At 36.4% G+C, this 25,647-nt stretch overlaps 1 protein-coding gene across 8 annotated transcripts in view; it reads right to left on the bottom strand.

The window, feature by feature from the left end:
* MAPK10 (mitogen-activated protein kinase 10) overlaps positions 1–25,647 on the bottom strand; it is a 361,702-nt gene that overhangs the window by 149,558 nt on the left and 186,497 nt on the right. For 7 of the 8 annotated variants that reach the window (XM_060147171.1, XM_060147176.1, XM_060147169.1 and 4 more), the window contains one exon: positions 3,915–4,084. The exons of the other annotated variant lie outside the window; for it this stretch is intronic. In XM_060147171.1, coding sequence (XP_060003154.1) covers positions 3,915–4,036 — 122 coding nt within the window. In that variant the 5' untranslated portion in view covers positions 4,037–4,084. The remainder of the gene's footprint in view (positions 1–3,914; positions 4,085–25,647) is intronic. 8 annotated transcript variants of the gene reach the window in all.

The raw sequence follows: 25,647 nt of genomic DNA, 5'->3' as shown, positions 1-25,647 counted from the left end.
GCGTGTTCAGTGTGAGAGAAGTGGATGAACGCACCATTGACAAAAGGCAATAGGAAGGAAATTAAATATAAGGCAGGTTGATAGGACAAATTACTACAAAAATAGATCTTCAAGAAAAATAGTACATTACAAACCCAGGTTATGATAAGTAAACAAAGATAACTCAAAGTTAGGTTGAGGAAGAGACAACTATATTCATGTCCAGAAAGGAATGTGCTGGAATTGTGGCATCTGTGCCCATGGTAGAGTGGGAGACTGAAGATGAGGTAAAGGAACATGCCATCCCATTTCTGCCCCTTCAACTTCATCTTTGCTAGTTTTATTTCCCTCATCTACTGACTAAAAGACTAATAATAATCCCAGGAAACTCCAAGACTAACATTTTGGAATTCAGTTGTCCTTTTACTGACAAATTTGCTGATAAATTTATTGTAAGCCTGGAGTAAAAATTTTGCTCAAGGACATTTTATTTACTGGAGTTTATTTCAGTTACTATACCTAAGACCTTGTATGAGATATCCATCCTATACAAGGAGAAATAGAAGCCCAATATGCCGTATAAAACATACAAAATTATTAGTACTAGTAGATTTTCAAATCTTTCTGGGACAATCTGTTAACTTCTTAAGCAAAATGTTGCTTTGGGCCTATTTTTGAAGCATTAAATAAAACTTCCTTTTATTAGTAGTTCTCATTTTCGTGGCAGTTTTATCTGAAAGAAAATGAAACAATTCCAATGAATATTTGAGCATCCAAACTGAGGATCTTAGAAAAACTTTCTCATGTTCTACAATTTTCCATTTAAAAAAGGTAGCTAGGAATCACTGTTTTCTCCATCTCCTATCTCTCCTCCTTCATAAGAATTTTTGGTTTTGTTTTATTTTCTATTTCTCTTTGAAAGTTCTTCATGAATGCAGTGACCTCTTATACAGGGTTCCCACTCTCCAAGTGGTATCCAAGCCATCCAATAGAATGCAAAAGAAAATATAAACATATCTTGTAATCTAGAAAATAAATTAAACCTTACTAATAATTATTATTGATCTCTCCCAAACACACTTTATCCTCCTAGCATTGGTCACATGTAACCTAAGGTAAAAGATATGCATCTTGGAAGGAAAAAGGGAATTTCACAGTTTGGGGAGGGTTGACAGAGGCACCCTGAACTCCTTCCTTTGACAACACTATAGTTCAGTGTGCCAGCTTTTTGAAGAATAGCAATCATCTTAATAGTAGAATCTTTACTATACTATGTGTATTAGTATTAATGCCACAACAAATCACCACAAGCTTAGCTGCTCAAACAACATAAATTTATTATCTTGCAGTTCTTTAGGTCAGAAGTCTTACATGAATCTCACGGGGCTAAAGTCAAGATATCAGCAGGCTGAGTTCCTTTCTGGAGGTGCTAGAGGACAATATGTTTCCTTGTTCATTTGGATTTGCTGGCAAATTTCAATTCCTCATTGTTGTATGACTGTGGTCTCCATTTTCTTGCTAATTGGCAGCTGAGGGCCATTCCCAGCTTCTAGAAGCCACCCCATTCCTTGTCTCCTGACACGTTTCCTCTATCTTCAAAACCAGCAACAATAAGGCAAGTCCCTCTCACGTTTTGAATCTCTTATCCCTTCTCTCTCATTGCATCTCTCTGACCCATTCTTCTGTCTTTCTTTCCACTTTTAAAAACTCATATGATTAGATAGGTCCCACCTGGATATTCCAGGATAATTGCCCCATTTTAAGGCCTTTAATCTTAAAGTTATATGTCAAAAGTTTTGTCATATAAGATAACATATCAAGAATTCTGGAGATTATGGTCTGGGCATCTTTGAGGGACCATTATTCTGCCTACCACACCTTGAAATTATTTTCTGTCACAAAGAGGTTCACCTGCATCCTTGCACCATAATAAATAAAGAAATAAACATTGAAAATAAAAATTTACTTAGCTGTTTACCTACAAAATAAAAGGCTTGGCCCATTATTTTAAAATATTCCATCTTCAAATTGCAAAAACAACTACTGATTGACATTAGGAGAGATTGAAATTTACTAGGTGAATTTCAATAAAAGCATTGGTATATTTGATAAATGAGGTTTAAGTGTTAGTAAATGATTTAGTAGTGCACCAACCAGGCACTTCTGCCATTTGCATTGACTAAGCACTGAGAGTGAACTTAAAATGAGTTGTCAATATGAAGTGAATCGTTAAAATTTATGTCCACACGAAATCTGCACACAAATGTTTAAAGCAGCTTTACTTACAATTGTCAAAACTCAGAAGCAACCAAGCTGTCCTAAGTAGATGAATGGATAAATAAACTAAGGTACACCCAGAAAATGGAATACTATTCAGCGAACTTTTAATCCATGAAAAGACATGAAGGGAACTTAAATGCATATTACTAAGTGAAAGAAGCCAATCTGAAAAGACTATATTCTGTTTGATTCCAACTATACAGCATTCTGAAAAAGGCAAACTATGGAAAGAGTAAAAAGATCAATGGTTGCCAGGGGTTGGAGTAGGGAGAAGGATGAATAGGTGGAGTATATAGGATTTTTAGGGCAGTGGAAATACTCTGTATGATACCATAATAATGGATACATGTCACTTTACATTTGTCCAAACACACAGAATGTAAAACACCAAGAGTGAACCCTAATGTAAACTATGGGTTCTGTTGATTATGATGTGTGAGTGTAGGTTCATCAGTTGTAATAAATGTACCATTCTTGTGGGGGAAGTTGATACTGGGGGAGACTATGTATGTGGGTGGGCAGGGGATATATGGGAAATATCTGTACCTTCCTATCCATTTGCTGTGAACCTAAAACTGCTCTAAAATATAGTCTTAAAAAAACAAAGTTTAAAAATGAAGTGAACCAGAGTTTAGAATCATCTTATGAAATATAAAATGAAGGTTTGAAAAATAATTATACCGTATTAGATTTCTTTCACCAAAAAAAAAGAAAAATCAAATGAGTGGAAAAAGGGAGTTTTAAAACAAAATTTATTTTAAAATAATGTTTATTTCAACTTCATCTCATCTCTTAAAAGGAATGTTTTTGTTTTTAAATGGATATTATTAATTTAGCAGTAATTCACATAACAAATATATTGTTATAAGTAAATATCCTTTATAAATAAACATATGTGTATATTTATAGTTCATGCCCTAAATTTTTACTTATAGTTGTGAGCCACCAAACTGAAAATTATTATACTAATAAGTTCATACTAAATACATTTGGTTGCTAAACTGCAAGTTAAAACTACCTAAAAAAAAATCCTTATCAATCTATCATCACTTTTGCAAGAGTTTTATAACAGGTAAGTCAAATCCTGATTTGTCATCATTTCAATTTGCCACTCAAAATGTCATAAAAGAGTAGTTACTAAGGAGCCCAGGATCTTTCCATTTTGGATATATTCAACAAACATTTTTTTTAAATGCCACTTTTTCTAATAGGCAACTGAATTTTAAACATTGAACTTTAAAAGTCACTGGAACATTTGAGATCTCATTTATACTTCTTCAGACTGTAGGGAATTTTACTTGCTGGTTATCTGAACACATATTCCCTCATTTCTTGCTGTGAAAACATCCAAATAAAATTTTTTAAATGCTTTAGCAACAGCTAGAAAACCCCTGGTTTTCTTGGTTTCTCTATGGTTGTTGCATAATGTATTTTTTTGTGACTAGAAAAACTAGTCACAAGCAAAGATGTACATATTGTTAACCAATGGGTAGTAAATTACTAATAATGCTCATAAATTTATTTTTCTTTGGTAGAATGGATTTTTCCTCCTCAAGTCATGCTATTTATTTGTGTTTGTGTGTTTGTGCTGTGTATGTAGTCAACACATACAGCACGTTCCTTCGAAAAATAGAAGTTAAATCCATCACACTTACCAAACTATTCCCTGAGCCCCAGAGCCAATAGGCTTTAGATTCTGGTAGCGCTTGAGAACTGTGAAGGTTGAGTCTCCCACTTCCACGCTGTAGAACTGGTTGTCAACTTTGCTTTTGCTCATGTTGTAATGTTTGGCAATATATGACACATCCACTTGTTTATCGAATCCCTGTGAAAAAGAACAACAAAAACTTGAGACAAGAGAAAAACCAGAATGACAATGAGATACAGAAAAGCCTGTTCTTTCAATGATTACTAATATTTTGTCATCTGTAATAATTATATAGACCTGCATTTAACACAGAAAAAAATATATATATTAGTCCATGTAAGATAACCTGGAGTAAAATATCTTAGAAAAAATGCAAAGAAAAATTTGTTTTCAATATTAAAACTATTTATGATAAAATATTCTTAGATCTGCATCGTCTTTTCTGAAATGTTTCATTAAAACCATTAATTTATGCAGCAAACACCTACTGAACATATACTGGCCCCAGAGACTATGTTAGGTACTTCAGAGGTGATCCCTGATCATCTGTTATAACAGCCATATGAGGAAGAATGAAAGAATGTATCTACATCCTTTTCTCAGAAAGAACTGAGATATAAAATAATGCATAGTTTTAATTAGGCAAATTTGAATTAAATAGTGTTGATTTCATTTGCTCTCAATAATACCAAAAATGCTACTGCATTAAACATTGAAAAATTTTAGTCACTAACACTGTTCTAAACTGCCACATGACAGCTTTTTTATTTATTGCCAGCTTAGATTTTAAGTATCTCAATTGCTATATCTTTTGTTTATCATTAAGAGAAGTTCTATTAATTATATTTAGCAATTGAAGAAATTGCTATTTTGAATCATGATTTATGAATATATATAATGTAAATATCCATTATGCATGATTATTATTTACCCATAAATGATCTTACATTGCTTTTTATGACATTAAATAGTTTGGTTTCTGTAGTGAGAAGGAACCTTACAGAATACTAGCTAGCCTTTTCCTTGTGGCACACACTGGCAGATGTTTACCCAATAGTCACTCGTCTCTTTCTTGCTGATTTTGTTCAGGTTTTGAGCACTCACATGCTCTGTGGGTCCCTTCCCAGTTCCAGCACTTGATAATTGAATACTCTAAACCAGTGGCTTTCTTTAGAGGTGACACTAACCCTTAGCAGGCATTTGGGAGATCTGTGGGCATGTTTTGGTGTGCCACAATAATAGAAGATGTGGCTTATCGACCAATGCTGGTTGTCCTGCAATGAGTGGGACATTCCCATACAATGAATAATTACATACTTACATCTTTTGAGTATGTCCAAGCTTTAATTAGTAAAAAACAAAACAAAACTGGCTTTAATGTTCTGAGCCCAGAATCTAAACTAAAGATCTTTGTACGGTTTTAATATATACTGACCTCCGAAAATCTAATTCTCACATAATCTGAAAGAAGATTTAAACCTCCTTAGGCTCTGGACCTGTAGTTGGTAATAAAGCCATTTCCTTAGACATTTTTGGCATTTCATTTCTAATTAAAAAATTGAAATAGGAGTACAAACTAATTTGCCCTGTATGCTCTTGGATGAGAGACAGACAGCATTAGTAATGAGGAGAATACAATGGGGACTTTGTGGACAAGGGTGGCAAAACCTACGAATCTAGTACAAGAACCTTAAGACCCCAGATGGGCTTGAGAGCAGAACAGTCGTGACAGGCACCAGCCTATGACTGGGAGACATATGCTAGCAACAATCCAGTACAAATGCACACAGACCTCAAAGAACAGAGTGGACTATAAATTAGGAATCTAGGTTGTTTGGATGGAGACTGAAAATTCAGGTAATTCACAAATAAAATCATGAGAGGTCTGAAATCCAGGAGGCAGTCTATGAAGTACAGAATAGGAAATTAAACAACACTATTAAGAATCAGGGCATTGTGAACCCATTCATGGAGACTAAACAGGGTTTAGAATTTAGACAATGGGTGTGGACAATAGCAGAAACAAGAACATTATAACGATCCTTTATTTCAACTACAGTATCAGGAACTGTTCTCTACACCATAGTCCATTTCTACGCTAGACTTTTTAATGTATCAGTAAACTAACCCTGCTAAAGTTATTTTTTTTCCCTTGGTAAGGAAAGGTAAAAAAGCAACTGGAGCTAGACTAACAAATGAATTTCATCTGTCAAGGTTAATTTGGTACAAAGTGCCCGACTTGCCATTTGTCATGTTCTGACCCTTCACATCCTGTACTACTCTAGCTCCTGACCACCCACAAAACTCTTAGCACACACTAGTCTCATCAAACCTAAGTAATCTATTTCCCTTTCCCCACATATTCTCTTCACCTCTGAAACGTCGCTATTCCAACTGCATTGCATGTATGTAGTAATCATATGTAATAACCTTTATGTTCTAGACTTCTGGCACTGGAGATACAAAAAAAAGATAAGTTCCCCATCTAGATGGAGGCAGTAAAATAAGCAAGTAGTTAAAATATGGAAAATATATTTTATAGCAGAATAAAGAAAAGATGCTAGGAACAAACAGGGAGTAGCAACTAATTGCCTGCATTCATTCATTATCATTAATTCATCCAACTACTATGTATAAAACAACCATGAATGCCAAGTCATGGTATAAAATTGGTAATGTTGGAAAGAGACTTGATTTGTGTTTTCTCTGGCTAACTATATGCCCAGTCCTCCCCTCTAACTGGTTCTCAGATGTGAGTGCGCATTTGGACTACCTGGGGAGCTTGATAAAATACAAATCACTGACATAAAACCTTGGAGATTTGGATTCAGGTCTTCAGCATAGGTCCTGAGGATTTGGAGATTACTAGGCAGTCCAGGTGATTCTGATTTGAGGATCTGACTTTGAGAAAGGCAGCATTAGAAAATCATTCTCACAGTGTGCTCCCTGAAGCATCAGTATCAGCATCACCTGTAGACTTGTTAGAAATGAGGCTGCTCACTCCCACCCCACACCTATTAAATCAGGAACTCTGGGGCCCAACATTCTGTTTTAATAAGGCTTCTAAGTATTCTGATGCATATTGAGAATCACACACTGGAGTGGAAGGACTGCCTGAAGGCTGTGAAACAGATCACACAGCTCTGCCTGAGATATTTGGAAACTAAAACACTTATTATGAAGCAGAAATAATATTTCTGCTTCTGCATCAGGGAACATACACTTGGTGTCTTTACGTATTGCCAAATTCCATTGTTCATGGCAAACACAAACTGGAACCAGAGTCCTAGCTAGGACAAGGATTACCCTACATCTCAGATTCAAGTATTTGAAAGACACCCGCTGCTCCAGACTCAAGAACTAACGAAGTCGTGGTACTCAGGACAAGTCACCAGCTGGCCAAGTGCTATAATGGAGTATATCATTTCATCACAGCAATTGTTCACACGCCTGAGAAGTACCCTGTAATTTTTCCCAGTGCATACCTTTTCATGTAATGGGGAAGTTACATACAGACTTGGTGGTAGTTTGGTAAAATGGTTAAAACAATCATAGAGCTTAGACTAAGAGCAAAATTTTAGCTACAAAAGTATTCCCAGTCAAAAAGAAACAAATAAATCTATTCAAATTAAATACCTAATGCCCTGACACATTTTCTAAAATAAAAGCTACTCAGTGATTTTTTTATCCATTTGAAAGCATATAATTTCTCACAATAAGATTAAAAATCATCATTGTAAAATCTGTGAATTCACACACACACACACACACAATTTCCTTCCTCAATTTCCATGCAGTCTTATCATGACTATAAAGTTCAAATATAAACTTTTCTCTAAAAATAAGTCTATGGGGCTTCCCTGGTGGCGCAGTGGTTGAGAGTCCGCCTGCCGATGCAGGGGACACGGGTTCGTGCCCCGGTCCGGGAAGATCCCACATGCCGCGGAGCGTCTGGGCCCGTGAGCCATGGCCGCTGAGTCTGCGCGTCCGGAGCCTGTGCTCCGCAACGGGAGAGGCCACAACAGTGAGAGGCCCGCGTATCGCAAAAAAAAAAATTTTAAATAAATAAATTTAATAAATAAATAAAAATAAGCCTATGAAAATATGTCATTAAGCACACTATGGAAAAATATTATCAATGCTGAAGAGATTTTTCACCCGTTATATGTTTTAGTATATTCCCATTCAGATCACAGAACTGATGATTTGAACCCAAGACAGGAAGAATCAGAAATTCGTACTGGGAAGGCATGACTGGCCAATAGTTTAAGTCAGGGATTCTGAAGTTTTAATATGGATCAGAACTACCTGAGGAGCTTGTAAAACATAGATTTTTGAGTCCCACTGAAAAGTTTCTGATTCAGTGGGACTAAGATAAGGCCAAGAGTTTGTATTTCTAACAAGTTCCACACTTGGAGAACCACTATTTTAGAGAACAGTAAGAGATGTCACCATTCAAAAAAGGCTAGTTGGAGTGGCAAAAACTGGAGGAAATGCAGGTCAAACCAAGTAAACAAAGGATGTGGAAGTTAAAAATAATGCCATGATGACTTTCCTTGGTATCAGCACCTCTATAAGCAGGCCCAGCTGTCATTTTCCCGGGATGTGTTTTCCTATCTCACAATTACAATAGAGTGTCCAGTCAATTTTCTCTCAATTATCTCATGAAAATAAACATTCCATCATCTATTTATATTAAATTTATACTAAAACATTTGAGAAGAATGTATGAAACTCACAGGTATTCATAAATGCTTGTCAAAATGAAAAGTGTTTTTCCAGAGAAAAAATTAAGATGTTTATTAAATTAATTATAAATCAGAAATGTTATATTAAAAATGAAAAACATCACAGTGGTGACTTTTGGAGATCAATACGGCTCAAAATAACTACAGGTTTAGAATATTCTACCATTGATTCAAATTAATTTTAAAAGTAACTTATTCCCCCACTGAATATTAATCTTATATTTAAATGACTCAATGATTTATCTTATATTGATATAATAAAATTTTCTTTGAAAAAATTCAAAGCAAACTCATTTCCTCCTTGCCCCCTATCTGCCAAAAAAATTTTAAGCTAAATTCAAAGAAGACTTTATTGCTGCTGGCAGTTTGATAGGAAGAGAGGAAATTTGAATATAATCTGTTCTGTGAAAAGACAGCATATTACACAGACCTATAAGAAAGGGCTTGTGTCATGATTCCTATCATCAGTTCAGGTGCTAGCCCATAGCTATGGAGTTTGAAAAGAAAAATGTCCCACATTACTGATCTTATCCTGCAGGTGTCCAAAGCTTTGATTGCATTTTTCTCAGACTTAATAACCTGTATTTCACTCCCTCCCCATTTTCACTTGTGCATGACTGGCCTGTGTTACTGCTAGTCAGTTCCTGAACAGGAAACATTAAGGTTTAAGAATTTTTAGATGTTACACTTCCTTAGTTTCTCTTGAATAAAACTTTCAGTTTCAGCTGAAAAGAGCACCAAGTCTGGATTAGTTCTGCACTTAACACCTATGAAACCAAGTCATTTTATTCCTTCGTTCATTTATTATTTATATTCTGTATGGTTTCAAAAAGGATTTGTGCAGCTCACCATAAAAGATATAGAAACAATAAAACCATTAAATCCAGTTTTAAGAATAAATGTCAAATAAAGCAGGCTAAGAGATGACTGTTTTACCAGAAGACTTAAGTTTTGAACATCTACTGTCTTGAGCACAAAAGTTAGTGTCATGCTTCCAGCAAGCCAAAGGAAAAACATGACAACAAGAAGACCACAGTGAGTGGCAAGTTTTGAGTCATTAATTTCATAAAGTATACCATACAGTAGTTCATAGGAAAGGTAAAATTTCTCTAGCACTCAACCCCAGGAAAAAATATTCAGTAGTTCTTTACATAATAACCCTGGAATCAAACAACAGGCAGTAGATACAGTACTTTTTCATCAAAGACATAGAAATATGCTTCATATGATATCACCTCTCAATAAGACAAGGGGAGAAAGAAAGATGAACCAGCATTAGTCACTTACCTAGTAAAGGTGAACTTTGTATTCTGTTAAATACTATATTTAACACTAACAGCAGATGAGGAAAGTGGCATACAGAGCTGTTAATTGGCTCAAAGTCTTGGAACTATTGATTAGTGCTATCAATTAATATGAATTAAAGTTTGTCCAACTCCAAAACATGTGTTCTTCTTTTACTAAACCATTCACTAGTTCAGCTAAAATAACTTAGAACAGTGATGTAGTTTTCTTATGATAAGGTGAGCTGTAGGAATAGAGCTTGAGAGAGATGAGTGAATAACACATCCTTCTCTTTCATTTATCAATTGTCTCAGACTGGAGTTTGAACATAACACTAAACAATTCAGGGCTGAAGTAGACAATCTTGTGTTGTTGATGGAAAGCTGGATTTTCAGAGCTGCCTAGAATTTGTTAAATGTTTATAGAGCACCTACTATATGCCAGGCACTATTGAAGATGCTATGGATGTAACATTGATCTAGCTCAACAGGATAGCTAAGATGAATTCGCTACAAAATGCATCTCCAGAAAATGAACTGGTCAATCTGTTGGATATTATTTTGTCGTTTGGATACTGAAAAGTATCTGCCAAAAGTGGTGATTCTGCTTTTGACACAAATGATATTGAGCTCTTCAGTCTTACAGTTATGGCCAGCATGTTGAGTTGCTCTTGCCCCTCCAAAATTGTTATATAAAGTCAGCAGAAACAATGCCTGCTACTCTGTTTGTTATGGCAGAAAGGCATGCGTTCAATCCATTTAAAATCCGAATCAAATTATCTACATATTAGTTTTAAAGAGGGATATCTGAGATAATCCTTAACAACATTAAGGATTAGATTTTGTTTTGTCCTGAGTATATTTTCCCCATTCAACTTCTTGAAGTGTTACTCTTCAAGGAGGATTACAGTGTGGAATCTAAATCACTTTTATGTTGGTTGGCCCAGAGATGGTTACTCTGTGGAATCAATGGCTTATTATAAATCAGTAATGCAGTAAAAACTCTAAGACTTACATTATGTTTAATCACAATTTTCAATTATGTGAAAAAGCACATAAGACTAATCAACAGTAGAGCAGGCAGGCATGGCTTCTGCCTGCCTGTTCTTTTTATATAAAGGAAGACAGCTAGTACTGTTTGAATACCTACTAAGCACCAAGCTAGTATTAGGACCAGATGCTGTGCTGGGTGTCTAATAAATCATTTCATGTAAGACTTAGTATTCTCATTTTGCACTTGAGAAATCCTAGAGTGAGGATTTCAGCAAAGGGTAAAAATTCAGCTTTTATCAGAATCCTTACTGTGAGGCCTTGGGCAAGCTTTTTACAATCTTAGCCCTAGTGTCCCTATTTATGGAATGAGGGCAGTACAATGCATATCTTGGAGAAATTGTGAGTTTTGTTCCAGATCACCACAATAAAGTGAGTCACACAATTTTTTTCATTTCCCAGTGCAAATAAAAGTTAGGCTTACACTACACTGTAGTCTGTTAAGTATAAAAAAAATACATACCTTAACTTTAAAATATTTTATTGTTGAAAAATGCTAACCATAATGAGCCTTCAGCAAGTCATAATCTTTTAGCTGGTGGAAGCTCTTGCCTCAATGTTGATGCTGCTGACTGATAGGGTGGTGGTTGCTGAAGGTTGGTGAGGCTGTGGAAACTTCTCAAACTAAGATAACAGTAAAGTTTGCCACATCGATTGACTTCCTTTTACGAATGATTTTTCTGTAGCATGCAAAGCAGTTCGATGGCATTTTACCCACAGTAAAACTTCTTTCAAAGTTGGAGTCAATCCTCTCAAATCTTGCTGCTGCTTTATCAACTAAGTTTATGTTATATTCTAAATCCTTTGTTGCCATTTCAACAATCTTCACAGCATAATCACCAGGAGTAGTTTCCTTCTCAAGAAACTACTTACTTTGTTCATCCGTAAGAAGCAGCTCCTCATCTGTTAAAGTTTTATCATGAGAGTGCAGCAATTCAATCACATCTTCAAGCTCCACTTCTAATTCTAGTTCTCTTGCTGTTTCCACCATATCTGCAGTTACTTCCTCAACTGAAGTCTTGAACCCTTCAAAGTTATCCATGAGGGTTAAAATCAACTTCTTCCAAACTCCTGTTAAATTGATATTTTGACCTCTTCCCTTGAATCACAAATTTTCTTAATGACATCTAGAATGGTGAATCCTTTCCAGAAGGTTTTCAATCTACTTTGCCCAGATCCATCAGAGGAATCACTGTCTATGGCAGCTATGTCCTTACAAAATGTCTTAAATAATAAGACTTGAAACTGGATATTATTTCTTGACCCATGGACTACAGAATGGATGTTGTGTTAGCAGGCATGAAAACAACATTAATTTCATCTCCATCAGAGCTCTTGGGTGACCGGGTGCATTGTCAATGAGCAGTAATATTTCAAAAGGAATCTTTTTTCTGAACAGTAGGTTTCAACAGTGGGATTAAATTATTCAGTAAACCATAGTGTAAACAGATGTGCTGTCATCTAGGCCTTGTTCCATTTTAGAGCACAAGTAGTGTAGATTTAGCATCATTCTTAAGGGCCCTAGAACTTTTGCAGTGGCAAATGAGCATTAGCTTCAACTTAAAGTTACCAGGTATATTAACCCCTAACAAGAGAGTCAGCCTGTCCTTTGACGATTTGAAGTCAGGCATTGACTTCTCCTCTATAGCTATGAAAGTCCTAAATGACATCCTCTTCTAACAGATGGCTGTTTCGTCTATGTTGACAATCTGTTGTTCAGTATCACCACCTTCATTAATTATCTTAGCTAGATCTTTTGGATAACTTGCTGCAGCTTCTACATCAGCACTTGCTGCTTCATCTTGCACTTTAATGTTAAGAAGATAGCTTCTTTTCGTAAACCTCATGAACCAACCTCTGCTAGTTTCAAACTTTTCTCCTGTAGCTTCCTCATTTCTCTCAGCCTTCATAGAATTGAAGGGAGTTAGGGCCTTTCTCTGGATTGGGTTTTAGCTTAAGGGAATGTTGTAACTGGTTTGATCTTCTATCTAGACCACTAAAACTTTCTCCATATCAGCAATAAGGATGTTTCATTTTCTTATCATTTGTGTGTTCACTGGAGTAGTGATTTTAATTTCCTTCAAGAACTTTTCCTTTGTATTCAAAAGTTGGCTAACTATTTGGCACAAGAGGCTTAGCTTTTGGCCTATATCAGCTTTCAATGCCTTCCTCACTAAGCTTAATCATTTCTAGCTTTCAATTCAAAGTGAGAGACATACAACACTTTCTTTCACTTGAATACTTATAAGGCATTGTAAGATTATTAATTGGCCTAATTTCAATATTTTTGTGTCTCAGAGAATAGGGAGGCACAAGGAGAGGGAGAGAGACAGGGGAACAGCCTGTTGGTGGAGCAGTCAGAACACACAACATTTATCAATTAAGGTCCTCATTTTAAATGGGCCCCGTTCATTGTACCCCTCAAAATAATTACAATAGTAATATCAAATATCACCAATCACAGAATATAATAAAAAAAATAATAATAAGTTAGAAGTTTGAAATACTGTGGGAATTACCAAAATGTGACACAGAGACACGAAGTGAGCAAATGCTGTTAGAAAAATGGCACTAATACAGATGCTCAATGCAGGGTGGCCACAAAACTTCAATTTGTAAAAATAATAGTACCTGTGAAGTACTATAAAGTGAAGCAGAATGCAACAAGGTATGCCTGTAATCTACTTCTTTTGATTAGTGGGAAAGTTAAACGTGCTAATCTATGTAAAGCTCTCAGCATGGTATAAGCTTACAGGAAACTCTCAACAAAGTTGTTTGTTGTTGGGCTTCCCTGGTGGCACAGTGGTTAAGAATCTGCCTAGCAGTGCAGGGGACATGGGTTCGAGCCCTGATCCGGGAAGATCCCACATGCCATGGAGCAACTAAGCCCGTGTGCCACAACTACTGAGCCTGCACTCTACAGCCCATGAGCCACAACTACTGAAGCCCGTGTGCCTAGATCCCGTGATCCCCAACAAGAGAAGCCACAGCAATGAGAAGCCCACGCACCACAACAAAGAGTAGCCCCCGTTCACCTCAACTAGAGAAAGCCCGTGCACAACAATGAAGACCCAATGCAGCCAAAAATAAATAAATAAAATTAATTTATTTTTTTAAAAAAGTTGTTTGTTGTTATTATTATTACTATTACTAGTACTATAGTTATCATTATTATTGAGAAGTTAGATAACATTTAAAGACATAGCTAATTAGTAGTTTTAGAATGTTTTTAGCCAGAAGTTGGCCTGGGCCATAGTGCCGTCCCAAGACACTATGATACTGCTATAAAATCAATGTATAACCAACAGGGTTCAGAATGGTCAGGTAATAAAATACTTTTCTGTGTTTTCATTTGTGGTGAAGACAGTTGTTCTGTGGGTACCCACATGCTCTACTACATTTCCCAGCTCCCTTGCAGTTCTGTTGGGGCCAAGTTGCTGTATCTGGCCAGTGGACTACATGAAGAAGTGGCAGGTATCATCTAAATGCAGAGGCATTTAAGAGGTGTGCCTCTACAATCCACCTCTTTCCACACTGTGATGCCTTAACTGGACATCACAAGATGGCAGTTCCTGAGTCACAAGATGACAGAAGACAAAATTCCTAAGTCACCAGATAGAGGAGAGTCCTTACCAACCTGTTCTAGACTTTGTATAACAGGAAATAAACTTTTGTTCTAATAAGTTACTGAGATTTGAGGTCTATCCACTATTGCAGTATGTTTTTCATTCAATAAATTTTTTTTTTGGCCTTACAATGTGCCAAGTAATGTTCTAAGCACTGAGAACATAAAGCTCCTGTCCTCATGGAGCTTAATATTAAATTGTCCCTTACAGGATCAAAGTTAGAATGCCGGCTTCATTATCACAATGATCTAACTACTAAGCTAATCACCTTGAATTCTATGTACACTTCTGATCTGCATATCTGCAATTTGTCTTTAATAAAGAAAAAAGAAGCATAAAATAGGCAATAATAAGAGGTATTATATAATCAAGATGGGACAAAATTTCAAGGTTAATTAAATAACGGTTAATTTTTAAAAAATACTTTCTCAGGGTAGGAGGAAAAGGTTGTTTCATCATAAGGAGAAGAAAAATTCATTTAAGAATCAAAATGTTTAAAGTGAGTTATCTGGATTTCACTGACTTATCTGTAAAACATGCTTTGTTTTTTTGGAAGGGAAAATTGAAATGCTACATTTAAGAATATGGAACATCGGACTTTCAAGATGGTGGCGGAGTAAGACGTGGATATCACCTTCCTCACTACGAATACATCAAAAATACATCTACATGTGGAACAGCTCCTACAGAACACCTACTGAATGCTGGCAGAAGATCTCAGACTTCCCCAAAGGCAAGAAAATCTCCACGTACCTGGGTAGGGCAAAAGAAAAAACAGAGACAAAAGAATAGGGATGGGACCCATACCTCTGGGTGGGAGCTGTGAAGGAGGAAAAGTTTCCATACATTAGGAAGCCCCTTCACTGGCGGAGATGGTGGGTGTGGGGGGGGGGAAGTTTCGGAGCCATGGAGGAGAGCACAGCAACAGGGGTGCAGAGGACAAAGCAGAGAGATTCCCACACAGAAGATCGGTGGCGACCAGCACTCACCAGCCTGAGATGCTTGTCTGCTCACCCACCGGGCCAGGTTGGGGCTGGGAGCTGAGACTCAGGCTTTGGAGATCAGACCCCAGGGAGAGGACTGGGGTTGTCTGTATGAAGACAGAGTGAAGGAAGCTAGTGCTCCTCAGCTAGCCGGGAAAGAGTCCAGGAAAATGTCTGGACCTGCCGGAGAGGCAAGAGACCTTTGTTTTGGTGTGTGTGAGGAGAGGGGATTCCTTCCCAGTGTGCCCACAGAAAGCAGAGCACTGCCTAAGCAAGCTCCAGAGACAGGCGTGAGCCGCAGCTATCAGTTCAGACCCCAGAGACTGACATGAACTGCTAACTCTGTGGCTGCTGCCACCAAGAGTCCTGTGTGCCAGAGCAGGTCACTAACAACACCACCCCGGAGCATATGCAGCACACCACTGCCAGGGTCACAAGATCCAGGGACATCTTCCCCGGGAGAACACACGGTGCACCTCAGGCTGTTGCAACGTCATGCCGGCCTCTGCTGCCACAGGCTCACCCCACATTCCAATTATGACTACCATACTCCTCCCTACCCCCAGCCTGAGTGAGCAAGAGAGCCCTAATCAGTTGCTGCTTTAACACCCTCCTGTCTGGGCAGGGAACAGACACCTGAGGGAGACCTACTTGCAGAGGTGGGGCCAAAACCAAAGCTGAACCCCAGGAGCTGTGTGAACAAAGAAGAGAAAGGGATATTTCTCCCAGCACCCTCAGGAGCAGCACATTAAATACCCACAGTCAACTTGATAGACCCTGAATCTGAAGAATACCTGAATAGACAATGAATGTTTGCAAAATTGAGGCAGTGGACTTTGGGAGCAACTGCAGACTTGGGGTTTGCCTTCTGTGTCTAATTTGTTTCTGGTTTTATTTTTATCTTAGTATAGTATTTAGTGTTTCTCATTGATGGATTTGCTTATTGGTTTCATTGCTCTCTTCCTTTTTTTAATATATATATTTTTTCCTTTTTTCCTTAGTGTGTATGTATATGCTTCTTTGTGTGATTTTGTCTGTACAGGTTTGCTTTTACCATTTATACTAGGGTTCTGTTGGTTTTGTTTTTGTTTTTTTGTTATTCTCTCTTGCTTTTCTTCTGAGCCGTGTGGCTGGCAGGATCTTGGTGCTCGAGCTGGGGGTCAGGCCTGAGTCTTTGAGGTGGGAAGGCCAAGCCCAGGACATTGAACCACAAGAAACTTCCCGGCCCCACATAATATCAATCGGCAAGAGCTCTCCCAGAGATCTTCTTCTCAACACTAAGACCCAGCTCCATCCAATGGCCAGCAAGCTCCAGTGCTCAACGCCTCATGTCAAACAACTAGTAAGACAGGAACACAACCCCACCTGTTAGCAGAGAGGCTGCCTAAAGTCATACTAAGTTCACAGACACTGCAAAACACACCAGCAGATGCAGCCCTGCCCACTAGAAGGACAAGATACACCCCACCCACCAGAACACAGGCACCAGTCCCCTCCACCAGGAAGCCTACATAACCCACTGAACCAACATCATCCACTGGGGTCAGACACCAAAAACAATGGGAAGTATGAACTTGCAGCCTGCGAAATGGAGCCCCCAAACACAGTAAGTTAAACAGAATGAGAAAACAAAGAAATATGCAGCAGAGGAGGAGCAAGGTAAAAACCCACCAGACCTAACAAATGAAGAGGAAATAGGCAGTCTACATGAAAAAGAATTCAGAGTAATGATAGCAAAGATGATCCAGAATCTTGGAAATAGAATGGAGAAAATACAAGAAACATTTTACAAGAATCTAGAAGAACTAAAGAGCAAACAAACAATGATGAACAACACAATAAATGAAATTAAAAATACTTTAGAAGGGATCAATAGCAGAATAACTTGGCAGAAGAATGGATAAGTGACCAGGAAGATAAAATAGTGGAAATAACTGTCACAGAGCAGAATAAAGTAAAAATAATGAAAAGAATTGAGGACAGTCTCAGAGACCTCTGGGGCAACATTAAACACACCAACATTTGAAGTATGGGGTCCCAGAAGGTGAAGAGAAAAAGAAAGGGTCTGACAAAATATTTGAAGAAATTATAGTTGAAAACTTCCCTAACATAGAAAAAAAATAGTCAATCAAGTGCAGGAAGCTCAGAGAGTCCCATAAAGGATAAATTCAAGGAGAAACACGCCAAGAAACATATTAATCAAACTATCAAAACTTAAATACAAAGAAAAAATATTAAAAGTAGCAAGGGAAGAGCAACAAATACTATACAAGGGAATCCCCATAAGGTTAACAGCTGATCTTTCTGCAGAAACACTACAGGCCAGAAGGGAGTGGCAGGACATATTTAAAGTGATGAAAGAGAAAAACCTACAACCAAGATTACTCTAACCAGAAAGGATCTCATTTAGATTTGACAGAGAAATTAAAACCTTTACAAACAAAGAACTTAAGAGAATTCAGCACCACCAAAACACCATTACAACAAATCCTAAAGGTATTTCTCTAGGCAGGAAACACAAGTGAAGGAAAAGAACTACAATAACAAACCCAAAAGAATTAAGAAAATGGAAACAGGAACATACATATTGATAATTACCTTAAATGTAAATGGATTAAATGCTCCCACCAAAAGACACAGACTGGCTGAATGGATACAAAAATAAGACCCATATATATGCAGTCTACAAGAAACCCACTTCATACCTAGGGACACACACAGACTGAAAGTGAGGGGATGGAAAAAGATATCCCATGCAAATGGAAATCAAAAGTAAGCTGGAGTAGCAATTCTCAAATCAGATAAAATACACTTTAAAATAAAGACTATTACAAGAGAAAAAGAAGGACACTACATAATGATCAAGAGATCAATCCAAGAAGAAGACATAACAATTGTAAATATTTATGCACCCAACATAGGAGCACCTCAATATACAAGGTAAATGCTAACAGCCATAAAAGAGGAACTCGACAGTAACACAATCACAGTAAAGGACTTTTACACCCCACTATCACCAAAGACAGATCATCCAAAATGAAAATAAATAAGGAAACACAAGCTTTAAAAGACACATTAAAACAGATAGACTTAATCGATATTTATAGGACATTCCATCCAAAAACAACAGAATACACTTTCTTCTCAAGTGCTCGTGGAACATTCTCCAGGATAGATCATGTCTTGGGTCATAAATAAAAACTTGCAAAATTTAAGAAAACTGAAATCGTATCAAATACCTTTTCTGACCACAAAGCTATGAGACTAGATATCAATTACAGGAAAAAATCTGTAAAAAACACAAAAACATGGAGGCTAAACAATACGCTACTAAATAACCAAAATATCACTGAAGAAATCAAAGAGGAAATCAAAAAATGCCTAGAAACAAATGACAATGAAAACACGACAAGCCAAAACCGATGGGATGCAGCAAAAGCAGCTCTAAGAGGGAAGTTTACAGCAATACCATCTTACCTCAAGAAACAAGAAAAATTTCAAATAAACAACCTAACTTTACACCTAAAACAATTAGAGAAAGAAGAAAAAAAAAAAACCCAAAGCTAGCAGAAGGAAAGAAATCATAAAAATCAGATCAGAAATAAATGAAAAAGAAATGAAGGAAATAGTAGCAAAGATCAATAAAACTAAAAGCTGGTTCATTGAGAAGATAAACAAAATTGATAAACCATTAGCCAGACTCATCAAGAAAAAAAGGGAGAAGTGTCAAATCAATAGATTAGACATGAAAAAGGAGAAGAAACAACTGACACTGCAGAAATACAAAGGATCATGAGAGATTACTACAAGCAACTATATGCCAATAAAATGGACAACCTAAAAGAAATGGACAAATTCATAGAAAAGCAAAACCTTCTGAGACAGAAACCAGGAAGAAATAGAAAATATAAACAGGCCAATAACAAGCACTGAAATTGAAACTGTGCTTAAAAACCTTCCAACAAAAGAAAGCCCAGGACCAGCTGGCTTCACAGGCAAATTCTATCAAACATTTAGAGAAGAGCTAACACCTGTCCTTCTCAAACTCTTACAAAATATAGCAGAGGGAAGAACACTCCGAAATTCAATCTATGAGGCCACCATCACCCTGATACCAAAACCAGACAAAGATGTCACAAAGAAAGAAAACTACAGGCCAATATCACTGATGAACATAGATGCAAAAATCCTCAACAAAATACTAGCAAACAGAATCCAACAGCACATTAAAAGGATCACACACCATGATCACGTGGGGTTTATCCCAGGGATGCAAGGATTCTTCAAAATACTCAAATCAATCAATGTGATACACCATATTAACAAATTGAAGAATAAAAACCACATGATCATTTCAATCGATGCAGAAAAAGCTTCTGACAAAAATCAACACCCATTTATGATAAAAACCCTCCAGAAAGTAGGCAAAGAGGGAACTTACCTCAACATAATAAAGGCCATACATGACAAACCCACAGCCAACATCATCCTCAATGGTGAAAAACTGAAAACATTTCCACTAAGATCACGAAGAAAGAAAGGTTGTCCACTCTCACCACTATTATTCAACATAGTTTTGGAAGTTTTAGCCACAGCAATCAGAGAAGAAAAAGAAATAAAAGGAATCCAAATCAGAAAAGAAGTGAAGCTGTCACTGTTTGCAGATGACATGACACTATTTATAGAGAATCCTAAAGATGTCACCATAAAACTACTAGAGCTAATCAATGAATTTAGTAAAGTAGCAGGATACAAAATTAATGCACAGAAATCCCTTGCATTCCTATACATGAACGATGAAATATCTGAAAGTGAAATTAAGGGAACACTCCCATTTATCACTGCAACAAAAAGAATAAAATATCTAGGAATAAACCTACCTAAGGAGACAAAAGACCTGTATGCAGAAAACTATAAGACACTGATGAAAGAAATTAAAGATGATACAAACAGATGGAGAGATATACCACAATCTTTGATTGGAAGAATCCACGTTGTGAAAATACTCTACTACCCAAAGCAATCTACAGATTCAGTGCAATCCCTATCAAACTCCCACTGGCATTTTTCACAGAACTAGAACAAAAACTTTCACAATTTGTACGGAAACACAAAAGACCCCAAATAGCCAAAGCAATCTTGAGAAAGGAAAACGGAGCTGGAGGAATCACGCTCCCTGACTCCAGAGTATACTACAAAGCTACAGTAATCAAGACAGTATGGTACTGGCACAAAACCAGAAATATAGATCAATGGAACAGGAAAGAAATCCCAGAGAAAACCCATGCACATATGGTCACCTTATTTTTGAAAAAGGAGGCAAGAATATACAATGGAGAAAAGACAGCCTCTTCAATAAGTGATCCTGGGAAAACTGGACAGCTACATATAAAAGAATGAAATTAGAACACTCCCTAACACCATAGACAAAAATAAACACAAAATGGATTAAAGACCTAAATGTAAGGCCAGAAACTATCAAACTCTTAGAGGAAAACATAGGCAGAACACTCTATGACATAAATCACAGCAAAATCCTTTTTGACCCACCTCTTAAGAAATGGAAATAAAAACAAAAATAAACAAATGGGACCTAATGAAACTTAAAAGCTTTTGCACAGCAAAGGAAACCATAAACAAAACGAAAAGACAGCCCTCAGTATGGGAGAAAATATTTGCAAATGAAGCAACTAACATAGGATTAATCTCTAAAATTTACAAGCAGCTCATGCAGCTCAATATCAAAAAAACAAACAACCCAATCCAAAAATGGGTGGAAGACCTCAATAGACATTTTTCCAAAGAAGATATACAGATTGCCAACAAACACATGAAAAGATGCTCAGCATCACTAATCATTAGAGAAATGCAAATCAAAACCACAGTGTGGTTTCACCTCACACCACTCTGAATGGCCATCATCAAAAAATCTACAAATGATAAATGCTGGAGAGGATGTGGAGAAAAGGGAACCCTCTTGCATTGCTGGTGGGAATGTAAATTGATAAAGCCACTATGGAGAACAGTATGGAGATTCCTTAAAAAACTACAAATAGAACTACCATATGACCCAGCAATCCCACTGCTGGGCATATACCCTGAGAAAACCATAATTCAAAAAGAGTCATGCACCAAAATGTTCACTGAACCTCTATTTACCATATACAGGACATGGAAGCAACCTACGTGTCCATCACAGATGATGGATAAAGAAGATGTGGCACATATATACAATGGAATATTATTCAGCCATAAAAAGGAATGAAACTGAGTTATTTGTAGTGAGGTGGATGGACCTAGAGACTGTCATACAGAGTGAAGTAAGTCAGAAACAGAAAAACAAATACCGTATGCTAACACACATATATGGAATCTAAAAAAAAAAAAAAGGTTCTGATGAACCTACGGGCAGGGCAGGAATAGACACAGACGTAGAGAATGAACTTGTGGACACAGGGTAGAGGAAGGGTAAGCTGGGACAAGGTGAAGAGTAGCATTATCATATATACACTACCAAATGTTAAATAGATACCTAGTGGGAAGCAGCTGCACAGCACAGGGAGATCAGCTTGGTGCTTTGTGACCACCTAGAGGAGTGGGATGGGAAAGTGGGAGGGAGGCACAAGAGGGGGCGGATATGGGGATATATGTATACATATAGCTGATTCACTTTGTTATAGAGCAGAAACTAACACATTGTAAAGCAATTATACTCCAGAAAAGACGTTAAAAAAAAATTTCTGAATCAAAGTGGAACTAAAATATACATTATTTTAAAAAAATATGGAACATTAAAGTCTTATTGTCATTTATACCATAAAGAATATTATTCTTAAATCCTATATGATATTATTATCATTCTCTTTGTACAATTATAAAAAGATCTAATTTATACCTAATTTTAGTAATTACACATTCTTCAACATATTGGTTTTCTTCTCTTAAATATGTATTTTGTAACTACCTTGCCTTTTTTTAGAATGAGTTAGAGATGTATCGAGTAAACAGCCAAATAAATATTCACCTTTAGAGAAGGTGAACAATAGAAGAGTTGAATGACACATTCCTGATTAGTACTGGTTTTAGAACTCAGAACAAAAGTGGACATTATTTTTCTTAACCTACTGAAAAATTCAGCCTTTGCTTATCACACACCACAACCTCAGAAAATGCCTGTGCAGAAAAGAAAAATCATCATTTAATATATTTTCTAAAGTCTTAACATTCAAAGTGTAATAAATTAAAACAATGTATTTAAGGAATTAGTTGATTTCTTAGGAACACTTATATAGATTAAAATGAAATCCACAATTTGGTGCTTTTCTGACACAGCATTATTAACTATGCACTGAAAAACCACAGATAATTCTGGGATATTTTACAGCATAACAATTTTGACAGATATAAGTGATAACTTCACTTAACTGATTACTACCTCAACCATAATTAAACTCATAGTATTAAGCTACATTTACATTCAGGTCAAGATCATTCAAGAAGAAGTCAAGTCCGAACTTTATGTGCTTCAAGCAAACCAAACACATACTCATAAACCAATACAGAGAAGTTCATCATTACAGAACCGAATCTTAAGTAGGACCTGTACATTTTTTGTTAGATAAGATTTAGTAACATAACTGAATCTATTTATTAACTGGAATAACTTAATAAATCTTAAGAAAAAAACTGCCCCAGGTAGAAGACACAAATGTAACACTAAATTTACTCTTTTGAAATTTGCTGAAGAGTTAAGTTTTTATTTATTTAGAACAGCCATCATCTGTGGCTAGGAAAATTATTACATATACACACATATTGCTTTTGTTATCCAGACATTAGAGTAGCAAAATAACAATAAGTTAACAAGTCAACTCATCTAGTAATATTTTATATCTATTATAAGAAAAGCATTGTTTTAACTAGAAAAAATTCAACATGCTCAGTCTTGGCTATCATATCTAACAAGGTGCTATACCAAAAAACACTAAGACCTCAAAAAACACTGAAGAACAATTTTGTTAGTAAGAGCTCTACAAAGAGACTGCTATTTCTGTCATATCCCCAGTAATATTTTAGACCTTATATATCACAACTGTCCTTTGGAATATATATAAAAGTCTTCTTTTTTTCCTACTGGTGACCAATAGAATCTTAAGCTTCTTTGCATTTAATCATAGTATTTTTTTCTTAGTTATATTTAGTTGCTACTCACTTCAGTCAAAACACTGTATAACTGATAGAAGATTTCAAAAAGTTCATAATGGGACTAGAGAAAGACCTTCTAGTATAATGGCTGAGATTTCCAATCCCAGAATAAAACATAACTGAATTCTGTCTTGGTAATTAATGGCACTCTAAAGATTAAATGAAATAAAATCTTAGTGAAGTCATCATACATAGTAAGCATTTGGTAAGTATTGGGGTGTTTTCTTTTCTCACTCGTTATTGTTTAGCCCATAGTTACCACTGAGGTTTTTAACTCAAAGTGGAATAGGTTTTCCTTATGTTTATAAGCCTAGCCACTCTCTACTGTGCTTTAGACTAGACAGTGTGTTCTTTGAGGAGAGTAACCATACTCACCCTGTACCCCTAATTTCTACAAGTTACAGATACATGTTATAGGCACTGAGTAAAGATGAGTTGAATAAATGAATGATGGAATCAATAAATAATCAGTCGATGTGTAGATGTCTCATTGCATAGACAATGTAAGAAGGCATGAAGAGTTTCTATGTCCTAACAGAAAGAAGCCCACTGAGCTCAGTCCCTTTATTTCTAGTGTTACTTAGACTCATAATTGTTGATTCACTGATTTGAACCTTCTATCTCTCAGGCTTTCTGAAAATCAAGAAATCATTTTAAATGATTCATAACCAACTCATGCATCAGTAAACATTTAGAGAGGACAATAAGTTAATACGTTTTTAGAGAAATATTAGACTAACACTGATTTATGATTAGCAAATTAACCAAAATGCAATTAAATATATTAATATAATACAAGATGGTAAGATGTTGAGAAGTTGACTTGATTTTGAAAGGCAAGCAAATTTCCACTCAGGACACAGTGTTTTTCTGAGTTTTTATTTACCCTCTTTTACCCAAAAGCATTTATTGAACATTTACTGAATTAAGCTAGAATTCCAGGCTTGGAAGACAAGGATGAAGATGCCCTGGCCCTGCCCCAGAGGCAGTCACCATTGAGTGGGGAAAACACAAACCTGTACAACCAATGGTAACATAAATCAGGATGTGGTAAATGCTGTAGACACCAGTGGGTGTGCATTAGGTTTCCCAACACACATTATCTCTCTGCGTATATATTTCTTATATTTCATGTGTATAAAGCCCTGTACTATTCAGTACAGCAGAGTTCCAAAAATAGCACTTTTCACAGATTTTTTTAAAAATTCATAGAGTGAAATTTAATAGTTCTGCCCTTCTTTATTTAATTGAGAAAAGCAGGCGACGAAGGCTTACCTATTTCTCAGGAGGATCAAGAGCTTTTCCACTTTCAATTCCCTGTCAGTCTATATTTTTGTAAAGGATTCATACAAGTGCAAACTAAAGATTATTTTTTCATCGTCTAAGACAAATTTCTCTCCAGAATATTACAAGAAACGTCTTGCCTGCAAAAGCTGCTTGATCTTTTTTAAAGAAAAAAGCAACGAAATTAATAGGAGTAGCTCAATGAATCCCATGTTCTTCAAATAATTCAACTAAGAAAAAAAGGTTAATACTACTACAGATAATGTACATATTTACTGTTGATAAATAACTACCTGGGCAATTTTATTTTCTATATTTTCTGTGATTTCTTACTGATAACAGTGAAAAAATTATAAATATGATATAATTTTTTAAAGCCACAGATTAAGACTCAAGAGACCTGAATTCTGGATACACTTGATCACTAATTGTTGACAAGTTACTTAAAGGTCTTTGTGTATTGTCTGTGTGGCAAGAAGTTGGGAGCAACCTAACTCTGCTGGAGATGGTGTTAAACACCACTGCATACCAAGGATCCATGAGATATCTCATGAAATGAGA

Source organism: Lagenorhynchus albirostris, chromosome 4 (assembly GCF_949774975.1).
Source record: "Lagenorhynchus albirostris chromosome 4, mLagAlb1.1, whole genome shotgun sequence".
Classification (NCBI taxonomy): Eukaryota; Metazoa; Chordata; class Mammalia; order Artiodactyla; family Delphinidae; genus Lagenorhynchus; species Lagenorhynchus albirostris.
This window is presented reverse-complemented; position numbering and strand designations above follow the sequence as displayed.